Genomic DNA, 24,957 nt, shown 5'->3' on the forward strand with positions numbered 1-24,957 from the left:
GAAAGCTGAGAAGAGGAAATGTGTGGTAAAGAAAGTTTGCCCTGTCATGCAGTTAAGTCTCTCAGATGGAAAAAAACTATCTCTGGTAGTAGCTCTCTTCCTAGTATGGGCCCCCTTCCTACTGTAAATTTCCCTTACAAAGGGGTAACTTCTACTCTGTTTTCAGAGCTTCTTCTGTCTCTGCAGTTTCTCAAAATAATTAGCCCAAAATCTTTAAGCCAAAGAGGCATATTTTGCTACCCTTCATTAACAAAGGTATGCATAATGGACCATGGGGGCACAGAGGAATAAATTATTAACTAAACCTATTGAGGAAAGAATAATTAGTACTCAAGCTCAAACTAAAACGATGAATAGGAATTTTCCAAGTTTACCAGGGAGCATGGTGGGGACTGGGGAGTGTCAGTGTGCAGTAATGGAAGAGGTGATGAGAATTTCAGGCAAAGACTCACGAGCATGGAAGAATCAAGTTTATTCAGAGACCAACAAGAACTTGGTATTTCTACTACTGTATTCTAATCCTACATAAATGTTTATTTATTTTGTTGATTCTGCTTATCTTCAGCACATTCCATGGTACTTGACACTTATTGGGTAAGTATTCAGTATTTTTTAAATAAATAAGTAAACAGAATAAGCTTTAAGATCTCTGAAAAGGAGGGTAAGGGTCTAAGATTCATGAGTGCAATCATAATTGTATTTTTTTTTTAAGATTGCTGAAACTTAACTACACCCACTACTTCCTAGGTAAGGAAGAAAGAATTAGACCACTCATTGTAACTCACACGCTACAAAATTCACTTAAAAGTGGGAAGACCTGGGTCGATCCCCAGAGTGGTGGTGGGAGGGGACTCAGAGCTGCCGCTTGACTCTGATTTTTTGCCCTGTTAAACATGCTGCTTGTACATTCTGAGAAAATATGGAATTTCAGTGGATAGAAGTTGATTTTGGTATGAAAAGCAGGGTTTGGTTTTAAATTATTCATGCAACTAATGTGTTTGTTGGACATGGTGCTAGGCACTGGACATACAATGCTGAGATAGGCATTATTCCAGTTCTCTAGCAATTGACAGTCTTTGGCAATCGGAAGGTAAACAAACAACTGCAATATAGCATGTGATGCAGATTAGAGCTGTCACCTTGTCCTCTCTCCTGTTTTCATTCATTTTTGTCCCCACACCAATCTGTACTTAGAACTCAACACCTCCACAAGTTCTCCCACACCACGCTTCAGTAACTGAGAAGAAGTCATAGTTCAGTCCTAAGATAGTGATTTAATATGAGTTGTGGCTGTGTACCACATCTTGTTTAAAACACTTTCCTCCTGGACTCCCCAGAGGTTAACCAGCTATAAGCTGACCATTTATCTAACTTCTGTCTTGCATGCGCAATCCCTGGTTTTGCTCCGCACCAACCAGATTCAAACATGGAACCTCTTTGGATTCCAACAAATGACTGCATTCACACAAAAGCTTTTCTCACAATCTAGATTTCACTGAGAATTTGGTAAGCGACAAAGAGGAGAGGCTTTATATCTTGCACCCCAAAATAAGCTATTTAAAATGCATATAATTTGATTTCTGTTCTCTATGACCATACTAACACAGACATATCGGGAGGATCTTCTCTCTCTCACTCTCTCCTTCTCTCCCTCCCTCACCCCTTCTCCATCTCCTATCATTTCCTTTCATCATGCAGTACCTAGCCTTGTTGGGTCATCTCTTCTTTATTATGCAGAGTAATTTAAGTCCTGAAGGAGTTTCTACTTCAAAATGTACTTGGTGCTCAGCAAAACGAAAGCTACCAGCTCCACCTCCCTGCCCAGCTAACATGACCAACCTTTTTTAAGGGTATTTTACAGATTGTGTTTTATAACATAAACATATTCTTCTATGCCCATCAGCTATCCTAAGTCTTCATCCAAAAGACAGGCTGATGAATTAATTTTTACGCTTCTCATTGTAACTGTGGTAAGCGCTATAACTGAGAAAATAGAGTACAGTGAGAGAACATATGAGGGACATCTGACTCCCATTTCAGAGTCATGGAAGGAGGAAGCAATAATCTTCACTAAAACTTGTATGGGTAGCCAATAGGTGGGCAAAAAATTGGGGGGTATGAGTTGTTGGTTATGAGAGAGAAAGAAGAAAGTGGTTCACAAAGGAGCAACAAAGTCTCAGAGACCAATTACAGGTTAAAAATAGAACAATGAGTGAATACAGAGAGATTCACTCCTGACATGGTTCCCTTTCTTGTGTCTTCTCTTCTAGGGCACGCATCATGTCCTCAAATATGATGTTTCAAAAAATATTGCTGATGTTCATGTCTCTTTTAGTAGCTGCCTGGATAATTGGTATGATTTCTCATAACTCCACAAAGGTAGGAAGATTTTTCTCCAGTTTGACTTGAAGCTTCCACGTGTGTGACCTATCTCCAGTCAGTCCTAGCCAGCTAATCCTGTCTTTCCTTTCCCCATCTGACTCCGCTCTTCCTTCTTCCCTTCTCTACCTAATTTCTCAGAGGGCTTGTGGATACCATTTCCATTTCCTCACTTCCCATTCATCTTCAATCCATTCTAATCAGGATTCCACCTTTAACATGTCCCCAAATGGCCTTTATTAAGACCACCAATGACTTTCTTGTCACTAAATCCAGGTGCATATATCGCTTGACCACGTAAATCCAGTATTTCATTTTGTCTTTATTTTTTTTTTGTCTATGATTTCTTTTTCCACACAAAAGCTATTTTTAAAGTAATCCAGTTGCTATTATTGTTTCTGGATGTTAAGTCATAGTTAGAAAGGTTCTTCCCACTCTAAGGTTATACAGGAATTCACCCATGTTTTCATATCTTTTTACTTGAATCGTTCCATTTTTTATATTTAAATATCCAATCCACTTGGAATTTATCCTGTTGAATAGTACGAGGTATTGATCTCACTTTACCTTTTCCCATATTGGCTGTTCAGTTAGCCTTGCTAAAAATTCCATTTTGTACCCCCACTGATTTTGAGTGCTGCCTCTGTAGCATACTAAAGGTCTTTTTCTTATTTTCAATTCTGTTCCATTGTGAATTCTGTTCCATTTATGCACCAATACCACCCTTTTTTTTTTTTTTTTTTTGTGAGGAGACCAGCCCTGTGCTAACATCTGCCAAGGAAGACTGGCTCTGGGCTAACATCTGTGCCCATCTTCCTCCACTTTATATGGGACGCCACCACAGCTTGGTTTGCCAAGCAGTGCCTCGGTGTGCGCCTGGGATCCGAACCAGTGAACCCCGGGCCGCCGCAGCAGAGCGCACACACCTAACCGCTTGCGCCACCAGGCTGGCCCCAATACCACCCTATTTTAATTATAGAGATTTTATGAGTAAATTTTAATACCTAGTAAGGCTAATCCTACCCACACCTACCACCCCTGCTTTTTTTATCCCCCATAAATTTTCTGGCTATTCTTTCCTATTTCCCTTTCAAGTGAATTCTCTAATTGACTTGTCTAGCTCCAGAAAAAATTAATGATTTTTTTGTGACTTCATTAAATGTATAAATTAACTTTAAAAGACACAGCATATTTATGATGTTAAGTTTTTCTATCCAAGAACATGGTTTCCTTTCCATTTGCTCAAGTCCAATTTTGTTTCCTTCCATAGTATTTTGTGAGTTTTCTTCAAAAAAGTCTTGGACATTCATGTTAAGTTTATACTTAAGTATTTTACTGTCATTTTGCTCTCATATATCAGATCATCTCTTCCACTTTATCTTCTCTCTGGTTTCTGTCTGTATGTATGAAAGCTATGGAGTATTTTTGTTTGTTTTGTTTTTTTAAAACTTTATTTTTTATAGCAGTTTTAGGTTCACAGAAAAATTGAGAGGGAGGTACAGAGATTTCCCATATTTCCCCTGCCCCCATTCATGCATAGCCTCCCCCATTATCAACATCCCTCACCAGAGTGGTACATTTGTTACCAAGAATAAACCTCCACTGACACATCATAATCACCAAAAGTCTATGGTTTACCTTAGGGTTAACTCTTGGTGTTGTACATTCTATGGGTTTGGGCAAATGTATAATGACATATATCCATCATTAGATCATACAGAGTATTTTCACTGCCCTAAAAATCCTCTGTGCTCTGCCTATTCATCCCTCCCCCTACTCCGGCAACCACTGATCTTTTTAGCTCTATAGTTTTGCATTTTCCAGAATGTCATATAATTGGAATCATAGAGTAGGTATCCTCTTCAGATTAGCTTCTTTCACTTAGTAATATGCATGTAAGTTCCCTCCATGTCTTTTCATGGCTTGATAGCTCATTTCTTTTTAGTGCTGAATAATATTCCATTGCCTGGATATACCACAGTTTACCCATCCACCTACTAAAGGACATCTTGGTTGGTTCCAAGTTCTGGCAATTATTAATAAAGCTGCTATAAACATCCATGTGTAGGTTTTTGTGTGGGCATGTTTTCAAGGGCTATTGGTTTTTATACATTAATTTTATTACCTGCTATTTTACTAAATTCTTTTACTGTTTATAATCATTTTTCCATTGATACTTTGGAGTTTTCCAGATAAATAATCATTGCATCTGAAATAATGATTATTTTAACTATTCCTTTCCAATTGTAAAGTCTCTAATTGCTTTCTCTTGTCTAATTGCATTAGCTATACCTCCAACCCAATGTTAAATAGTAGTGAAGTAGTGGGCATCCTTCTCTTGTTCCTGATTTTGGTGGCAAAGCCACTAGTGTTTTCTCTTAAGATGCTAGCCTTTGGACTAAAGTACATTTCTGACATGCAGAGAAGATCCATAAATTTCTTTTGTTGAGTGTTTTTAACATAAATCAGTGCTAATTCTGTCAAAGCCCTTTTTTTAATCTATGGAGATAATTGCATAATTTTTTTCATTAGCTGTATTACCATGATGGATTATATTAAAGGATTTGCTAAAACGGATCCAAATTTATATTTCTGCAATAAAACTCTCTGGGTCATGATATGTTATTTTTTCTATTATTCATTTGGATTCTGTTGGTTAATTTTATTTTTGGTTCTATTATTTTTCTGTTTTTTAATGCATTAATTTTGCTTTTACCTTCGTATCAATTTCTTCCTTTTGCTTTCTTTATTTTGTTTTCCTTCTTCTAACTTTTTAGTTGGGTATTTATTTTCTCCATATATATATATGGAGAAAAAAGAAAAAATATAGAGACAATTCTATATACATAGACTTAATAGATATATAAATAGACAATATAGTGTGTGTATATATATATACACACACACATATATACACACACACAGAGACAATACTATAAATTATCATCTGATAATTGTTTCAGCTGTATCTCAAAGATTCTGATATAATGTGTCAATTATGGTTATTTTAACAATACCCTATAATATTATTTTGTATTTTTCTTTGACTCAAGAGTTGTTTAGAAACTAATTTTTTAACTTTCAGGTGAAATGGTATTTGGGGGGAGTTAAAATGAATTTCTATTAAATATCTGCATATAATCAAAAAATGCTTTTTTATTATTTCTATTAATTAGCATTTATTTAGGTTTTCCTTGTGACCTAAGATAGAGACAATATTTGTAAAAGTTTCATATGTACTTGCAAAGAAGGTATATTCTCTATTATTGGAACTCAGAGTTCAGTATATATCTATAGGATCTGCTGTACTGGCTGTGGTATTTAGGTCTTTTATAATCTTACTAATTTTGGGTCCACCTGCTATGTCTTAGATATGGCACATATTAAATGCACCAATCATACATGTGAATTTCTCTATGTCTCCTTGAACCTCCAATAGTTCTGCTTTATAAATGTATTGGAGTGTTGTGTGCATAAATATTAATCATTTGTGGATTAACTATCCTTTAGCATATAAAGTGTCCTCTTTTGTCTCTTAATACTTTTTGGTGTGAATGTTACCCTTATAAAATACCAAGATTGTAATCCCTGCTTGGTTTTTTCTGTTTTTACCTGGTATATTATTGTCCAACTTGCAATTTTCTTAATATTTAATAAACTTCTTATTTTAGAATAGTTCAGATTTACAGAAAATCACAAGAATATTACAGAGAATTATTCCTCTATACTCTGCACCCTATTTTTCCTATTTTTCACACTATATAGCACTTTTGTCACAACTAATGAACTCATACTGACACATTATTATTTGAAGTCCATACTTTATTCATATTTCCTTAGTTTTTACCTTTTTCTGTTGCAGGATCCCATCTAGGATGCTACATTACATTTAGTTGTCACATCTCCTTAGGCTTCTCAAGACTGTGACAGTTTCTCAAACTTTTCCTGTTGTTGATGACATTGACAATTTTGAGGAATAAAGGTCAGGTATTTTGTAATATGTCCTTCCATTTTAGTTTGTCTGATGTTTATCTCATGGTTAAACAGATTTGAAGTTCTTAGAAGGAAGATCACAGCGGTAAAGTGCCGTTCTCATCACATCATACCAAGGATACATGCTACCAGCATGACTCATTCCCGATGATAAACTTGATCATCCGGCTGAGGTAGTGTTTGTCAGGCTTCTCCACTGTAAGATTCCTCTTCCTCCTCCCCCACTCTTTTCCATATTGTACTCTTTAAGAGGGAGGTCACTAAATCAATCCCACACTTAAGGACTGGGCAGTTCTCTTCTACCTCTCTGAGTGGGGAATACCTACATAAATTATTTGGAATTCTTTTGAAAGGGAGATTTGTCTATTGTTCCCCATACGCTTATTTATTCATTTATTTACATGAGTGTGGACTCATGAATATTTGTTTCATACTTTGGGTTATAATCCAACACCCCATTATTTTGTTGTTCAAATTGTTCCAGCTTTGGCCATTAAGAGCTCTTTCAGTTGACTCCTGTGTTTGTTTTTTTGTGAGTACTTCCTTCCTTTCTGGCAGTACAAGATGTTTCAGGCTCATCTTGTATATCCCTTGCCCCAGTCCTAGAATCAGCCTTTTATCCAAAGAGCCCTGGTTCCTTTTGTTGGGGAATGGTATTAGAAACAAAGATCTGGACACTGAGTGTGTTTGTTACTATTGGGTTGTTTTTGCTTCTAGACCCTCTCAGAAGACAGAGCTTAGAAATATGTGTGATATTAACCAGTAATACACATATATATATAATTTGTGTGTATATATATAAATATATAAAATCTAAATCTATATTAAGCTAAACGTGAGTTCATACTGCTATTTCTCTCATCCATTATCATATGGTTCACTCAAGCGTTCCTCTCTTGCTTATCTGTAACCTCTCACTCCAACAATGAGAAATCTGGCTCCCACCAGCTGTCATCCATTTGCTTATTTGTTCAATCTCATTATACATAATCAATGGTTTCTGAACTGTTAACCAAGAGCACAGTGCTTATATGCAATTTCTTTTGTCTTTAGTCTTAGTCTCCACTCATTTCCAAAGTAACTTAGGTCACTGCCTCCCCAACTCCCATCCCCTTCAGTGAGGTTATGTCATACATTTGTAATACAGTTAGATTTTGTCACAATCTGCATTCCATCCTTGGGTCTCCCAATCTCCTAATTGATTTTTAAAAATTTTGCATACATTAAGGTTCATTGTACTATAAGGTTGTACAGATTTTTGCATAGTGTCATGTATCCACCACTACAGTATCATACAGAGTAATTTTATGGCCCTAAAAAATTTCCTGTCCTTAGGATTTTTAGGGCAGTGAAAATACTCTGTTTGATACCATAATGATGGAAACGTTTCATTATATATTTGTCCAACTCTGTAGAATGTACAATACCAAGAGAGAACTGTAATGTAAACTATGGACATTGGGTGATTATGTTGTGTTAATGTAGGTTCATCAGTTGTAACAAATGTACCACTCTGGTGGAGGATGTTGATAATGGGGAAGGCTGTGCATGTGTGGGGGCAGGGAGTATATGAGAAATCGCTATAACTTCCTTTCAATTTTGCTGTGAACCTAAAATTGCTCTAAAAAAATAAAGTCTTTAAAAAATTCAAAAAAAAAAAAACATCCCCTATGCTTCACCTATTTGACCCTCTCCCCTCCCCTAACTCCTGCCAATCACTGATTGGTCTTCCATGTCCATAGTATTTTTCCAGAATATCATGTTAATGCAATCATATAGTGTGTAGCCTTTTCAGACTGGCTTATATATATATTTTTTTTAGCAATATGCATTTAAGTTTTATCCATGTTCTTGCATGGATTGATAGCTTTTTTTTTTGATTGCTAAATAGTATTCGACTGTATGAATGTATTATAATTTGTTTATCCTTTCACCTATTGAAGGGCCTCTTGGTTGCTTCCAGGTTTTGGCAATTATGAAGAAAGTTGCCATAAACATTCATGTGCAGGTATTCATGTGGACATAAGTTTTCAAATCAGATAAATATGAAATTATGAAGTCTATGTCTAGGTTCATTTTTTGCATATGGGCATCTAATTGTTCCAGGACTATTTGTTGAAAAGACTATCATTTTTCCATTAAATTGCCTTTGTCAAATATTAGTTGATTATATTTGCATAAGTTTATTCCTAGGTTCTCCATTCATCCATTCTTTCACCAATACCACATTGTCTTGATAATGGTAGCTTTATAGTAAGTCTTGAAATAGGATAACGTGAGTCCTCCAACTTTGTTCTTTTTCAGAATTGGGTTGGCTACACTAATCCCTTTGCCTTTCCATATAAATTTTAGAATCAGTTTCTCAATATCTACAAAGCAGCTTGCTGGGATTTTGACTGATATTGCACTGAATCACTAGATCAGGTTGAAAAGGATTATCATTGTAACAATATTGAGTCTTCCAATCCATGAACATGGAATATCTCTCCATTTATTTAAATCTTCTTTTATTTCTTCCATCAGTGTTTTGTAGTTTTCCACTTACAGATCCTGTACATATTTTGTTAGATTTATACCCAAGTACTTCATCTTTTTTTGGTGCTATTGTAAATGGTATATTTATTTCAAATTCCAATTGTTCATTGCTAGTATATAAGAAAACAACTGATTTTTATATCTTGACCTTATATCCTTGAGACCATGCTACATTCATTAGTTCCAGTTTTTTGCAGATTCTTCAAGGTTTTCTACATAGACAATCATGTCATTTGTGAATAAAGACAGTTTAATTCTTCCTTTCCAGTTTGCATATCTCTTATTTCCTTTTCTTGTCTTATTGCACTGCTAGGACTTCCAGTACAATGTTGAATAGTAGTGGTGAAAGAGAACATTCTTGCCTGTTCTCAGTCTTGGGGGAAAGTGTTCAATCTCTCACCATTAAGTATCATTCCTTTAATTTTTTTTAACCTTCTGAATCTATGTTCTAAGTGTGTATCTTATATAGAGCATAGTGTTGGATTTTGCTTTGTTAAACAATCTGAAAACAGTCTTTAATTGGTGGGATAAGTCCACTTATATTTATTGATGTGATAAATATTTTTAGTGTCAGTTCTGACATTGTTTTATGTTATCAACATATATATTCATGTCTTTATAGGGTCTATTTGCACTTCTATTTTTGAATATTTTTTCTGTTACTTAGTAAAGTTTATATTTTTGTTCTAATGGTTACTTTTATTTTAATCCTTTTATATAACCCTTTCTTTTCTTGCCCCTGAGTTAATTGTCTATTGGTCCCTTACAATGAGCAATATTGAGATTGGCTAGTAACTTCATTTGTCCCAACCTTGACTCTTCCTCGTCTGATTTGAAGGAATATCCTTTTACTCCAGTTAATGATTCTAAGGCAATTAGCAAGCTAATTCTGTTTCTATATCTCTCTCCATTCTCCAACCATTTTTATAGTTGTACTGCATCTACACTGTCAGAGCACATAGCCATTGCAGACTATGCTCTATACCATGTAAGCATTATTTAGATTTATTTCTGTAAGTAAATATATATTTCTTACTACAAAGCCTTATATCAAACTCTCCAGTGATTTTGGTTGTTTGAAGCTCATTCTGTTTAATACATTCCTTAGGAAGGACTCAGGGAAAAATAGTTTCTAAATTCTAACATGTTCATAAAGATTTCTCTGTGGTTTTTAAATTGAGGGCCAGATTGTCTTTATTACAAAATTTCTGGCTCATATTTTCTTTCTTTGAGTTTCTTAAACATTTTATTTCATTGACTTATGGCATAAAGGGTTGACGTTAAAAAGCAAAGAAAACAGAATTTAAAAAAAGACATAAATAAGCATAAAATGAGATGCTACATAAGGAACAATCTACAAAAAAGATATAATAATCATATATTTGGATGGTCCTAGCAAAAAATTTCAACATCCAAAAGCAAAAACAGTCAGAATTACAAGCTAAAATTGATATAGCCACAGACATAGTGGGAAATTTTATTATATCTCTCAGAAAGATATAAATCAAACAGACCTAAAATTAGTAAATGTATATAAGATCTGAACATAATTGATAAGCATAAGCTTGATCTAATAGATAAACACTGAGAAGAAGAGAGGCAATTTAGCCTAGTGGATTAAGGGGTATATTTTATTTCAGCTATTGTTTTGTTCTGTTGTAAAATTTCTGTTTGGTTCTTTTTTAATATTTCTTTATCTCTGCTGAGATTTCTTAGCTTTCCATTCATTACAACATATTTTTCTTTACTTCATTGAGCCTAGTTACAATAGCTGTTTCAAAGTCCTTGTCTGATCATTCCAACATCTAGGTTACGTCATGGTTGGCTTCGTTTAACTGTCTCTTACTTTTGGAAGGATTACATTTTTCTGGTTCCTACAATGCTGAGTAATTTTGAATTGTATCCTGGACATTGTGACTGTTATGTTATGGAGACGGAATTCTGTTTTACTCCTCAGAATTTTGTTGATATTTTTGTTGTGGCAGGCAATTAACTTGGTTCAACTCCAACTGCAAAGTCTATCTCACCTGTGGTTGAAAGTAACTCAAATCTCAGTTGAGTTCTTTTGGCTTTAGCTGCAAACAGCTTTGTGTCTACCTCATAGGTGTGCTTCAGGGGTCAGTAGAGATTTGAGCTGAGTTCATACTCAGAATTGGGGGCACATGCTTCTCCGGCTCTCTCTGTTCTGAGATTTCACCCTTTATCCAGTGACAGTGGTTGCTGCAGACTTGGCTCTCAAATTGTTCAAGCCACTAAAAAAATGATCGGTTGCTATTGCTTTTTAGCTACTCCATGCTTCTCTGTGGACTGCCCTCAGGCTAAAGCTTCAAAAACAGGAAACTTGCCTCTTGCTGGCTCCTTCCAAGTTTCACCTCCCTTCCAAAATTTGTCTGCTTTTGTTCACTCTCCATAGCCTTCAGGTACTTGTTTTTGGTATTTTGTTCAGAGTTGATTATTGTTATCTGAAGGAGAGTCAATCTGTGACAAGCTACTTGGCCATATATGAAGCAGAACTCTTTTTTGTTTTACTTTATTATTTTTTTCATTCATTCCCCACCCATACTCTCATTCCCTTTTCCCATAGTCACCCATTCCATACTATTATTCCTCATAGTATCCCAGTTCTTATTCAATACATATATTTAGGCATATTGTGACCTTTAATGGTATATAATATTGTGTTAGTGTATTTATTTTAATTTACATAAATAGTTTCTTAATTTTTTCATTCAAAATTATTTTTGGATATCTAATCATGTTGCTACATGTAAGTCTAGTTCCTGATCTCTGACAGCTGCATGTATTCCATTGTATGAACATACAAAGTTCAACTTATCCATTCTCCTAAATAAATTACGTCCATCTCTTTGTGCCTAATGTGCCTAACAATGTGACAAACAGTTTTATACATGTTTTTAATTTACATTCTTTGTCTATTTATCTATTGGGTCTACTGACATTTTCTTTTTTATTTTCGGTAGTAAATTTTACATCCTACAAAGAATTCTTTATTAGTTTTAGATGTCACATATATATTACCCCAATCTGTTATCTATCTGTTAACTTTGTTTATGGTGTCCTTTATTGAATAAAACTTTTAATTTTGAGTAATAGAATATATTGTATATATATGATATATATATATAAAAAGATAATATATTTCTCTTATAGTTTCTGCTTTTGAGATCTTATTTAAGAAATACTTTCTGATCTGAGGTCATAAAGAAACTATAAATTTCTTTATAATGCATTTTCAGTTACAATATTCATATTTACATCTTTAATTCATTTGGACTTTTTGTATGCAGCATGAGCTAGGAATCTTTGTTTTTTTCAATTTGTAGCAAGTGAGACAATTTCCCCGATATAACTTACCAAATATAATTTTCTGATTTATGATGTTACCACTAACATAAACTGTCCTATATAAGCATGTCTGTTTCTAGAGTATCTATTCTCTTTGATTGGTTTATTTGATACTGCAGCTGTACGATACTGTTTTATTACTAGAATTTATGCTAGGGTTAGTATTATTTTTGAATAGATCCCAGTTATTCACAGACTATTATGTTCCACAAAATTTTAGATTCAGTTAATCAGGTTCTCTCTCCCCAACCCAAGAAAATCCTCTTGAGAATTTAATTAGAAATACAAAGAATTTTTAAATTATTCTAAGGAGAATTAACAATTTTATAATATTAAGCCCTCCTACTTTTCAAAGTGTCATAGCTTTTCACTCAGGTCTTTTAAAAATGTCCTTAAAAGAGTTTCAAAATGCCTCCGTTAAGGTCAGCTTATCTTCTATTGTATTTTCTGGTGATTATTACTGGTATAGATAAATGCTATTGATTTTTGTAAGTTTATTTTATATCCAGCTCCTTGCTGACTTTCTTAATACTAATAATTTGCTAACTCTGTTTGGGTTTTTTTGTGGACAACCACAACATCCGCAAAAAATAAAATAAAGAGAAGAAAAATGAAAAAAAAAAAAGACACCTTGCCTCTTCCCTTACAATTCTCATGCCTCCGATTTTTTGTCTTTTTGTTTCTTTGTTTTATTTTATTGTTCAGGACTTCTAAAGTAACTAACATCTGTGTTTTCTTCCTGACCTTGAAAGAAAAGTGTTTAAAGTTTCCCATTTATTGAATTTTAATGCTAAATAAACATTGAAATACATCAAATGCTTTTTTGGCAACTGCAATCCTAATCAGATAAATTTGAGAACAATAAAAAACCATGATATTTTGTCTTTCAACCACTAAGATATAAATTATACCAAAAGATTTTTATCTCTGGGGCAATCTCTTCAATCCTAAATGAATACATAATTGACCATGACTAATGAACACACATATACATACACTTAGCTATGTCTATCTATGTGCGAAATCTATGAGCGAATAGGCCTATATTTTTCTTGTATTATGCTTATCAGGTTTTAGTATAAAACATATTCCCATCTCACAAAATTAACTAGGCAGTTTTTCCTCATTCTATAAGCTAGGGATATCTGTACCCTCCAATACAACCATCTCAGCCTGTGACTTCTGGCAGTGGGAAAAATGGTGACAGGTTTGTCATCATCATGACTACATTATGATGATTAAAAGATTCTTATTTGGGATTTTATTTATGTGCATCTCTCTCTATTCCTTGGTTGACTTTGCCAGAGGGTTGTCAATCTTATAAGCTTTTTTCAAAGATTCAACTTGGGTTCTGTTGATCTTTATTTTTAACTGTATCTCATTTCCTCATTTCTTTTGGTTGTCTTTCAAACCAAACCCTTTTGGTTTACTCTGTTGCTTTGTACCAACCATGAGTGATTTATTGATTGATGCTGGGGTACAGTGGAGGCACTTTCTGTTTAAGCTTTATGTGTGTTCTACAGTATGAGAGGGTTGATAACCACTGGTCTATAACCATTTCTCAAACTTATCTGATCACAGGACTGCCTGTGAGGCTTTTAAAAAACATACGCTCCTGGGCAAGGCATTTAGTGATTATGATTCAGTTGATCTGGGCTGCAGCTTGAGAATCCTTATTTTTAGAAAAGTTTGCAGGTATTTCTATCAACAAGATTTGGAAATCACTGAATTTGAGGACCTATAAAACATGGTCTAGTGCTGAAAGGACAATAAGGGACCTCTAAGGTTCTAAGGATTTCTAAGTTAGAAGTTAACAGATGTTTAGGTGGTTTGGGGGAAAATGTGGAGGTGACGAGCAATCCAGGAAGAGGAAAAAGTATTAGTAAAGAGCAAGAGCTGAAAGAAAGGGAGGTCAGCTCCTGAAAATAAAAACAGTTACTCTTATTAAAATGTAGTGTGCAGGAGAAGGTATGGCAGGAACGAGCCATTGAAGGGTTTTTGTTTTTTGGGGTTTTTTTGGTGAGGAATACTGGCCCTAAGCTAACATCTGTTATTAATCTTCCTCTTTTTGCTGAGGAAGATTGGCCGTGAGCTAACATCTGCACCCATCCTCCTCTATTTTGTACGTGAGACGCTGCCACAGCATGGCTTGACAAGTGGTGCATCGGTCTGCGCCCAGTATTCCAACCTGCAAACCCTGGAACACCGAAGAGGAGAGTGTGAACTTAACCGCTATGCCACCAGGCCAGCCCCTACTGAAGGGGTTTAAGCAGGGAAGATATATGAATAGAGTTTTGAGAAAACCTGATTTAGCTACAATGGAGAAAATTAACTGGAGAGAAAGCAGGACTGAAGACGGTCTTCACCCTTGGGATGACTACTATAATCCAGGCAACAAAGGATGGTGGCTTGAACTACAATACAGTTGGGGACAAAAAGACCATTAGACATAGGTAAAATATACACAGAAGCAGAACTAACAGAAGTTAGTGATGACTGGATATAAGATGTATAAGGAAAGGAAGAGTAAATTCACCAGAATCAATTTATTACTCATAAGAATTCTCTGAGCTATATATTTTGGATTCAACATATTTATCTACAAGTGTTCAGACATTCTCTAAAATATTGAGGTTAAAAGATAAATGTTTACATTTTATTCAAAATTGTCAGAGCATTTAAATAATATTGATGATAATATGTAAACAGATATTTAAATTCATAATAAGTAAAAATGACTTGGACAGGTTCATTTCACAGTATGTCATATTCCTTGTCATTTCAGTTTTGGTCTGCTCTAAACCTATCCATCTCCCTCCGCAACTGGAACACCTCCACAAATTCCTCATACCCTAAAACACCACTGAGCCCATTAAAGTCACTAACAGAGACTGAACTGAGAATAAAGGGAATTGTGGAGAAACTAGACCAGCTGATCCCACCCAGACCCTTCACCCATGTGAACACCACCACCAGTGCTGCACACAGCAGAGTCACCATCCTCAACCCTCAAGATACATACTGCAGGGGGGATCAGCTAGACATCCTGCTGGAGATGAGGGACCACTTGGGACACAGGAAGGAATATGGCAGAGATTTCTTGAGGGCCAGAATGTCTTCCCCAGCCCTGAAGGCAGGTGCTGCAGGAAAGGTGACAGACTTCAACAATGGCACCTACCTTGTCAGCTTCACTCTGTTCTGGGAGGGCCAGGTCTCTCTGTCTCTCCTGCTCATCCACCCCAGTGAAGGGGTGTCGGCTCTCTGGAGGGCAAGGAACCAAGGCTATGACAGGGTGATTTTCAAAGGTCAATTTGTTAATGGTACCACCCAAGTCTTCACTGAATGTGGCCTAACCCCAATATCAAGTGCTGAACTGTGTGAGTACCTCGATACTCGAGACCAAGAAGCCTTCTACTGTGTGAGACCTCAGCACATGCCCTGTGGGGCCCTGACTCACATGACCACCAGGAATCGAGAAATTTCTTATCTTACTGTCAAGGAACAAAGCCTTTTTCACAGGTAAGCATACTTTTAGATACACTGAGAGGCAGGCTACATGGCCCATCTCAATTAATATTGAGCATGACCCTCTTGGATGCCTCTTCTGCTCAAGGTCTGGTCAGACAGGTGGTGTCTTCATGAGTCCCTTGCTCATGACTGTCACTATGAAGGTTGGCATTCTCACTGAAATGTTCAATAAAAGAGAGATGCCCAGGGTGAAAATCTATTATATATGCCTGTACTTCTCCATGATGACCAGTATTCTCAGATTTAGTCATGTCTTTTCCTGTAGACCTAGGTTTTACAAAACATGTTCAGTGTAAAAGTATTCTGCTATGTATTAATAGATGTTACACCAAAAAAGGATTCCTTGATAAGTGTATAACATCCATGCTCCTTCATCCCCCATATCATATTCTGTAGATTCTGCCTTTTAAATACCTTTTGCATTCATCCATTTCTCTCCATGCCTAGTGCTGTTATCTGAGTTCAGATCATCATCATCTCATCCAGACTACTTGTCATAGCTTCCCTCCTGTCAGTCCTACCCTCTCTAATCCACTGTCCACACTGCAGCCTGCGTAATCTTTCCAAAAACCAATTCCCACTGGTCATCTCCAGTTGATCTCAAGATCAGATATTCCTCAGCATGTGCTGCTCAGGTTGAAAGAGTCCTTCAAACTCCCCAAATTGTGATCTAGTGATTCTTGGAAGCCCCTGGTTGAGCAGGACTCCACAAACTGGAGGACAACCATGTTTCTCCTAACAATTATGGCCACATCAATGCCAGGCCTTTCTCCCCTTGCTCACAAACAGATGCTCGCTTCCTGGTCTCCCAGTTCTCCACCAAGCTGAAAAACACTTCATTGCTTAGAATGAACTATCGGGGTCTCTTCATGAGCAGCTTTGAGAATTTGCAAAGGGTAACTATGTGCCACCACAAATCCCAGACACTGTGGGCTAAGCTCTAGGACAACCTATCAATTTCAGACTCTCTTGCTTCCTTGCTTACTTTCTGTAAGTCTCAGGCTCAGTCCATCTCCTTTTCCCCTTCCATTCTGCGACTATCCATTTTTTTCCTGGGGATTCACTTTCTGGAAGCTTGGTGACGGAGTGGAATGCTAGGTTCTCACAACCTCTTTCTTAGCAATTTTCAAAGTCAAGCTTACAGTCTTTCTCCCTTAGGCTTTCAAAAAATATGCTAAGAGGAAGTATGGATAGCAAACATGGAAAAATAATATGCATTCCAGATATTACATAGTTGTCCAAGTGTTGGCTCCTGATATATAGTTCCTGACTCCCTTCTGAAATAAGTAAAATCACGATTGGGTTTCTGTTCTTTCTCTTTGATCTCTGATGGTGCAGCTCACCAAATCTCCTCCTTCCCACTAACCTTCTTTAGGCCTAAGTTCTAGTAAGGTAAGAATGAAAACGTGCTGCTCCCTTCCCTTTTGCGAATTGAACCTGAAGAGGCATCCATAGCAGAGAATTGGGTACCACTTATATCTGTTGTACCTGGCACCTGGGTCCCCATTCCCCTGTAGCCCCTTCCTGCCTGCCACCACTTACATACACATGTACACAGGTTTGAAACAGAGTGAGTCAAAGAGAGGGTAAGAACTCTGAAGCAGGAAGAGTCAGGTACTCCTTCATCAACTGGAGGAAAGAAATGCAACATACACTTATTCATGCATCAGACTGAACACAACTTTCTGCCAGCCACTTCAATAGGTATTAGGGAGACATCAGGGGACCAGGCAATTGTAGTACCTTCCTTCATAAAGCTTACAATCTTCAAAAAGCAAGTTTCTAGGAAAAATGGAAGGTAAATATAGCAGGAAACATGGATAAAGAGGGAAGCAGGAACCCTGTGATAAGGGGTCTTCATGCCATGCTAAGGAGCCTGAACACCTCAGGTAAGTGATAGGAATTTTAAATAAAGGATTTTAAGTAGTAATGCAATTGTATTTGCAATTAGACACAGTGCTCTGGCAGTTGTGTTGAAGAAATTAGGTGGGATAAAACTGAGACAGCCTGGCCAATAGAGGCTCATAGTAATCCAAGAAAAATATAATATTAATTTGAATAAGTGATGTGAAAGCAACAAGAGAGAAGAAAACTTGCAGATTAGATAAATACTTTGAATCTAAAATTCCAGGACACACTGATTGCACATGGCAGATGAGCAGAGCTACCCTGGATTTTAGGTGCTCTCAGAAACGCAGTTTTCCAAAATTCTAATTCATATACAATGCCCAATATGTACAAAATTTACAAGAAGAATAGTTTCAGTTGTAGAAAATTTTAAATTATCTTTCACTCACAAGAAGGTGACTTCTATTACCTGTATTGTGTGGAAAGACATTAGGCTAATTTATTGTCTTATTTTTTGAAGGTCTAATGTGGGAGTTGAAATGATGAAACATCTTAAACACATTAACGTCTCCCGATGTAACAGTAAGTTTGCTCTGTCCTGTGGTAGGCGGTGCTTGGCATGGATCTTCTAAGAGACATTCTGACGCAAAGGAGAGTTTGTCAGTATCAGTCCTAGTAATCATGGTTTTCCTGGAGCACAATTTCCAGCAAGTGTCTATGGTGTCAATCATCTTGGATTTTAAAGAGAGAAATCAATTCACAGAAATTATTTCCAACTCTTTTTATAACTGATTTAATCTCAATTTATCTGAAAGAGGAAAGTATTAGTATCCTACACTCATATTTAAACCAGGGAGTGCGTCCCCTGGAGTCAGTGATTCTGTCTGGGGCACTGGGCAAACGTCTTTGATGGATACCCAAGCTTCAGAGTACGAACATTTTGGTTTGGTTATCCTAATTCTCTGTTGGCATAACATCCTAACCTTTAGTTGAGGCACTTAGAAATTTATATGGAGTCTCTATTTTATTAAATGTGTTTTAGCGGCAAACACCAAGCCACATTACTTATGAAAGAATAATGTTTATCCTACCTCAGCTTTAAAATAACCTTCTATAAAGCCTACCTGAGTTTACCAATAACATTCATTTGAGATTTACTTCAACTAATGATTTATTGCCTAAATTTATTCATTTACCCAGCAAATGTTTATTGAGGTTCTAATAGATATGAGGCATTATGGACAAATGAGAAAAATAAATGTTTAGCAAGGTTGCAATCTGAAAGACGTTCAACCTACTAATTCTATGAAGAAAGTAAAAAGGCAGAAGGGGTTATGCTAAAGTTGGTATTTGACTTAGCCTAGAAGGATATCTGTAGACAGAGAAGGAGATAAAGAGAAAACTCATAAAGATCATGAGTAGGGTTGCCAGGTTTAGCAAATAATACAGAGTATCAGTTAAATTTGAGTAATTTCTAATTGCTTATGCATACTACAAGAGATAAGGGGAAAATGTTACATGAGAAATACACTAAAAAACTATTCCTTGTTAGAAATAACTCTAATGTAATTTGGTATCCTGTATTTTTTATCTGATAACTCTAGTCACGAGCAAAATTATCATGAACTTTGTTCCACAGGCCAGTGGAGTGAGAATGTAGCAAAGGACGAGGCTAGAAAGAGATGAAGAAACTAAATCATGGAGGTTCTCAAGTACCATGCTGAGGATTTTAGGGTTTTGAAAGACTTTTGAAAGCTACAAAAACCAATTAAGGAAGAGGGTGATATGATGCACTTTGTGCTTTAAAAAGCTAATTCACAATTTTTAAAAAGTACATGATGTATAGAAAGACAATTTAAAACATTACTAAGGGATATAAGATAAAATTTAAATAAATAGAAGAAAAAATACTGTTGTTTCTGAATGGGATGACTTGATGTTGAAAAGATGTCCATCAACTCTGTATCATTTTCTTATTGCTCCTATAACAAAGTGGCTTAAAACAACCAAAATGTATCATCTTGCAGTTCTGTAGTTCAGTAGTTGAAGGTCTGCTTCACTGAGCTAAAATCAAAGCATAGCAAGGTTGCATTCCCTTCCGGAGGCTCTAGGGGAGAATGTGTTCCAGGCCTTTCCTGGCTTCCTGCATTCCTCACAACCCCTTCCCTCTATTTTTCAAAGCTGCAACAGTGGGTCAAGTCCTCACATCACATCTTTCTGACCCACTCCTCTGCTTTCCTCTTCCACTTTTGAAGACCGATGCGATTTAGACTGATCCCAACCCGGATAATCCAGGATAATCTCCCATCTCAAAATCCATACCCTAATCACATCTGCAAAGTCCATTTTGCCATGGAAGTTAACATGTTCACAGGTCCCAGGGATTAAGATGTGGATATCTTTGGGGGGCCATTACCCTGTCTACCACAATCTCTACACTAATCAATAAATATAATGGAATCTTAATACTATTACCAGTGTACTGTTAAAAATACTCAAACCTATTCTAAAATTACTTAGTAAAATAAACATGTAAGACTAATAATAAGAGAATTTCTTATATATTTAAAATAGTCCCGCAGAGCACTTAGCTTGACACTTGGCAAAATGAATGCTTTGACAAAGATTATACAAGATATGGTTTACAATAATAAGCTCAAAGGCTATCTTCTCACCAAAATATACCAGTACATTCTTAGGATGGGGAATATTGAATAACTATGAATCTTAAGTTTTCAGGGTCGTGGTATTCAACAGAAGCCCAACCATGTCACACTGAAATTCCAACATAATTATAGGATTATGAAAACTCTCTTTAGCAAGCCAAATCACCAGGACTTAATAGCTATTCCAGGTAATTCCAGGTAATAGCTATTCCAGAACTTTCCAATTCTGCCACCAGCACCATTTGCTACTATGTCCGCAGGTTACAAACACAGTGGACATAGGCAGAGACTGCAAGGCCTATGGGGGCTAAGCACGGAGAGTGAAGCAGAGACTGTGGGTAGTCTCCCAATATGCATTTCCTCCTCCCCCTTTAATAATAGAACATCTTAATTTTAGCTGGGCCCATGGTCACGAAGCTAAAGGCCACAGCGTTCCCTGCAGCTAGTTGTGGCCATGACTAGACATTTGCCAGATTGTGAGTGGCAGTGATGGGGGAAACTTCTAAGTCATGCCTTTAAAAGTAAAACAACTTGCCTCTCCCTTCCATTTCTCCCCTTCCTACTGGCTGAATTGTAGATATAATGGTGAGCAATGAAAGAGCCATGGTTGACCATGAGGGTGAAGTCAGATGTTAAGAACAGCACCTTGACTGTGGTGATGGTATCATGGATGTATGCACATATTCAAACTCATCAAACTGTATACATTGATTCTGTCCAGTTTTTTGTATACCAATTATACCTCAATAAAGCTGTAAAAAAATAATAAAGTTAAGATTATCACCCCCCCCTCAAAAAAAAGAATGGCAGAACAAGATAGAAGGAACTGGAGTCCCTGATACCATGCAACATCATATTAGCCCTGGCCTGCTCACCCTAGGACTGTTATGTGAGGGATAAGTAAATTTATGTTTTTAAGTCCTTATTATTGGCTTCCTATCTAACACATAATGAGATATCAGTACAGAAGTGCTGATCTAAAAACACTTACAATACAAGGCATTGGCTCTGGGTGGGGGGTGGGGGGGTTGCAGAGCATAGTAAGTGACAAGGAAACAGGACAGATGAGAACTCTGATGATCTTTGTTATGTCACAGCAAAACATTTAGTGCATTGCTACTCGTGATACCTTGGAAGGCAGACCATGTGCCATAGAGCCTGTAATTCTAATGGAACCTGCTGGAAAAAATCTCAGAATATTGGTTTGTGTTGGCTGTTGTAAGTCACTTTTAGCAAAATCCTATTAAAAAAAATATTAATGCAAGCTAGGTATTTTATACTGTTTGAAATTTTTGAAATGTGGACATAGTATTATATATTTAATAATATAAAAAATTATTTAAAAATTAATAGAAAAATTTAAAAATTAATAGAAAAAATAAGATTATTGCTTCATTCATGGAACAAAGGTAAGTGATTTGATGCAAGGACACCAACTGGTAGACCACGAATATTTAGGTTAGAGACAAAGGCCCAAGTCACCACAGAATCAGCAGGGATGGCAAAGAAATGATAGAACATCAAGACTTAGCTAATGACCAGATTTGGGAGAAAATGAACAGGGAAGGATCAAGATGACTCAAAGTCTCTCAAAAGAACGAGTAGAGGGGCCGGCCCTGTGGCACAAGTGGTTGAGTGCGCATGCTCCGCTGTGGCAGCCCGGGGTTCGCTGGTTCGGATCCCGGGCGAGCACCGATGCACTGCTTGGCAAGCCATGCTGTGGCAGTATCCCATATAAAGTGGAGGAAGACGGGCACGGATATTGGCACAGGGCCAGTCTTCCTCAGCAACAAAAAAAAAGGGGGGGGAGGAGGAGTGGCAGATGTTAGCACAGGGCTGATCTTACTGACACACACACCAAAAAGAATGAGTAGAACTGCCTAAAATAAAGCTGGTGATCAAAGAATGGTACAAAGAAGGGAAAGAATTAGGAAATAGGAGTTAGAGGAAGAGAGAAAGAGATCAAGAAAGGGAAGGGCAAAGAAAGAAGGGTGGAAATTTAACTTATGCCAAGAAAATCACTTACCACAAGTATCTCTGTTACCAGAGAATGAAAACATAAAAGAGAAATGCCAAACTGGAATGAAGGTTCCCGTCCCTGGTGGTTATACTTTAGAAGGAAGGTGGATTACAACATTTTGCAACCAGACTGAGTTTAATACAATTAAGATGAATGACTGTTTGAAAGGAAAACTAATTTACCTCCTGGGAGACTCTACACTGCGTCAGTGGATCTACTATTTACCCAAAGTTGTAAAAAGTATGTAATTATTTTTAAATCTTAGCAATTCAGGCTGATTTTAAATTACTTTTAACGAGGTCTCTGTCTCATTTTGGCTGTTTTGTTTTCGACTTCATTTAGCTTCCTATATTTGAGCCTTTTAATTTAAAACAGACTGTATTCCCTCTTTCATAAGAAATGTTCCTCTTTATAAATTCCAATGAAAACTTTCTATTTTGATTGACATTTCACACATATGAACAGGTACTCTACCCTAGAGGATAGAAATGCTCCAGTCAGAAATAATTTAGGTGGGTGACTACTTTAAATGATTGGCTATTCCTTTAAAACATATTAATCATTGCCTTCTAGTTAAAAGATATATTTATTTTTTTATTAGCACTAAAATATTTTGATCTTCACGGAACTGGAATTTTTAAGACACATTTGCTTCTGGATGCAGAAAGACAAATTCAAGTTCAATGGAAGAAACATAGCTATCCTTTTATCACCTTTCAACTCTACTCTGTCATAGAAGAGGGTTATATCCCTCGGGAAATTGACCGGATACCAGGTGACAGAAACACAGCCATCAGCATCACGCTTGGCCAGCACTTCAGACTCTTCCCCATTGACATTTTCATTCGCAGGGTCATCAGTGTCCGCAACGCTATTGAACGACTACTTCTAAGAAGCCCGGCCACTAAAGTGATCCTTAAGACAGAAAACATCAGGGAGATGCATACAGACACAGAAAGGTTGGGAGATTTCCATGGTTACATTCAATATCTTACCATGAAGGACATTTTCAAAGATCTCAATGTGGGTGTCATTGATGCCTGGGACATGACTATTGCCTATGGCACCAATAATGTTCACCCACCTGATCAAGTGATTGCAAATCAGATTAATATGTTCTTAAACTACATTTGCTAAAGCATAAACATACAAAATCTCTGTGGACCAATCTCTGCAATGACCCTACTTGTATTGCCTGAGAAGTTTTATTTATTTTAGGGACTAAGAAAATCAAATTTAAGACAATCTGTCTGGGCAGAGACGACACTTAAGAACAAAGACAACTGGTATAGGATGCAAAGCCAAAAGAAAAAGATATGAAGAATGATTACACCAAGCTTGAAGCTTGTCTATGTATGATAATAAATGTTCTTATTCTTTAAGCAAGTTTGATTCATGATTTCTGTTACTTGTGGCTAAAAGCATCCTACCTGATAATTTAGTAAGGTAAAAGAGAATAATTATGTGATTGCCATGATGGTCTAAAACAGGGGTCATCTAACTTTTTCTGTAAAGGGCTAGATAGTAAATGTTTTAGGCTTTGCAAGTCATTTGTCACACCTGTTCCACTCTGCCATTGTAGCATGAAAGCAGCCACAGACAAGATGTAAATGAATGAATAGGGCTATATTCCAATAAAATATGGACACTGAATTTGGATTTCATATAATTTTCACGTCAGGAAACACTGTTCTTCTTTTGATTTCCCCCCAACTTTTAAAAAATGCAACATCCCATTCTTAGATCATGGGCCCTAAAAAAAACATGGCGGATCATATTTGACCTCTAGGCCATAGTTTGCCGACCCCTAGTTTAAAACAAAAACCTTGATAAAATTGAACACAAATCCCTTGGAGGTCGAAGGAAAAACTAGTAACAAACTAGATATAGAAGAAAACTCCCACAACTTGAGAAAGGTTGTCTACCAGAAAACTACAACAAATATCACTTAATGAATGAAACATAACAAACATTTCTTACTAATATCAGGAAGAAAATATGAATGCCTATCACTACTTCTATTCAACAATATACTGGCAGTACACGTGAGAAAAGAACATAAGTTGACTGCTCATGGTTATTTCATCATTCTCTTAGAAAAAAATTAAGAGGCTTGGGGCCAGCCCCATGGTGTAATGGTTAAGTTCAGCGTGCTCTGCTTCAGTGGCCCAGGTTCATGGGTTCAGATCCCAGGCATGGACCTACACTACTCGTCAGCCATGCTGTGGTGGCAACCCACATACAAAATAGAGGAAGATTGGCATGGATGTTAGCTCAGGGCTAATTTCCTCAAGCAAAAAATGAGTAAGATAGATTGGCAACAGATGTTAGCTCAGGGAAAATCTTCCTCAGCAAAAAAAAAAAAAAAAAAAAACTAAGAGGCTAAATATAAGAATTTAGAAGGTGACCTAACACAAGTTCAACATACAGAAGTTAATAGTTTCCCTCATAGTAGCAATATATAACTAAACAACATAATTAAAATTGCATAGTATCTCTGCATAGATTGTATGCAAACATGTTTCCTTATATTTAATTCTAGAAATTTGATACTTTTTGACCAATTGTAAAAGTATCTTTTAAAATCATTATTATTGTAAAGCATGCAATATGTTTAGAAAT

At 36.5% G+C, this 24,957-nt stretch overlaps 1 protein-coding gene across 1 annotated transcript; it reads left to right on the forward strand.

Annotated features, from left to right (window-relative positions):
• The first annotated feature begins 529 nt into the window (after nucleotides 1–529).
• Nucleotides 530–23,472, forward strand: LOC131407900 (NXPE family member 1-like). Its single transcript, XM_058544498.1, has 6 exons — nucleotides 530–594; nucleotides 2,271–2,379; nucleotides 15,059–15,792; nucleotides 18,170–18,231; nucleotides 22,363–22,575; nucleotides 22,937–23,472. Exons 1-6 carry the CDS (start codon nucleotides 530–532, stop codon nucleotides 23,470–23,472), a joined length of 1,719 nt encoding a protein of 572 aa, XP_058400481.1.
• The last annotated feature ends 1,485 nt before the right edge of the window (nucleotides 23,473–24,957 follow it).

This window comes from Diceros bicornis, chromosome 7, assembly GCF_020826845.1.
Source record: "Diceros bicornis minor isolate mBicDic1 chromosome 7, mDicBic1.mat.cur, whole genome shotgun sequence".
Lineage (NCBI taxonomy): Eukaryota > Metazoa > Chordata > Mammalia > Perissodactyla > Rhinocerotidae > Diceros > Diceros bicornis.

Bases quoted from the DNA above. Each gene is read 5' to 3' on its own strand.
- LOC131407900 (XM_058544498.1), top strand. From the start codon at position 530: ATGTTTATTTATTTTGTTGATTCTGCTTATCTTCAGCACATTCCATGG. The intron at 595-2,270 runs GTAAGTATTCAG...CTTCTCTTCTAG, and splicing joins TGGTACTTGACACTTATTGG to GGCACGCATCATGTCCTCAA. The intron at 18,232-22,362 runs GTAAGTTTGCTC...CTCTGTTACCAG, and splicing joins TAACGTCTCCCGATGTAACA to AGAATGAAAACATAAAAGAG.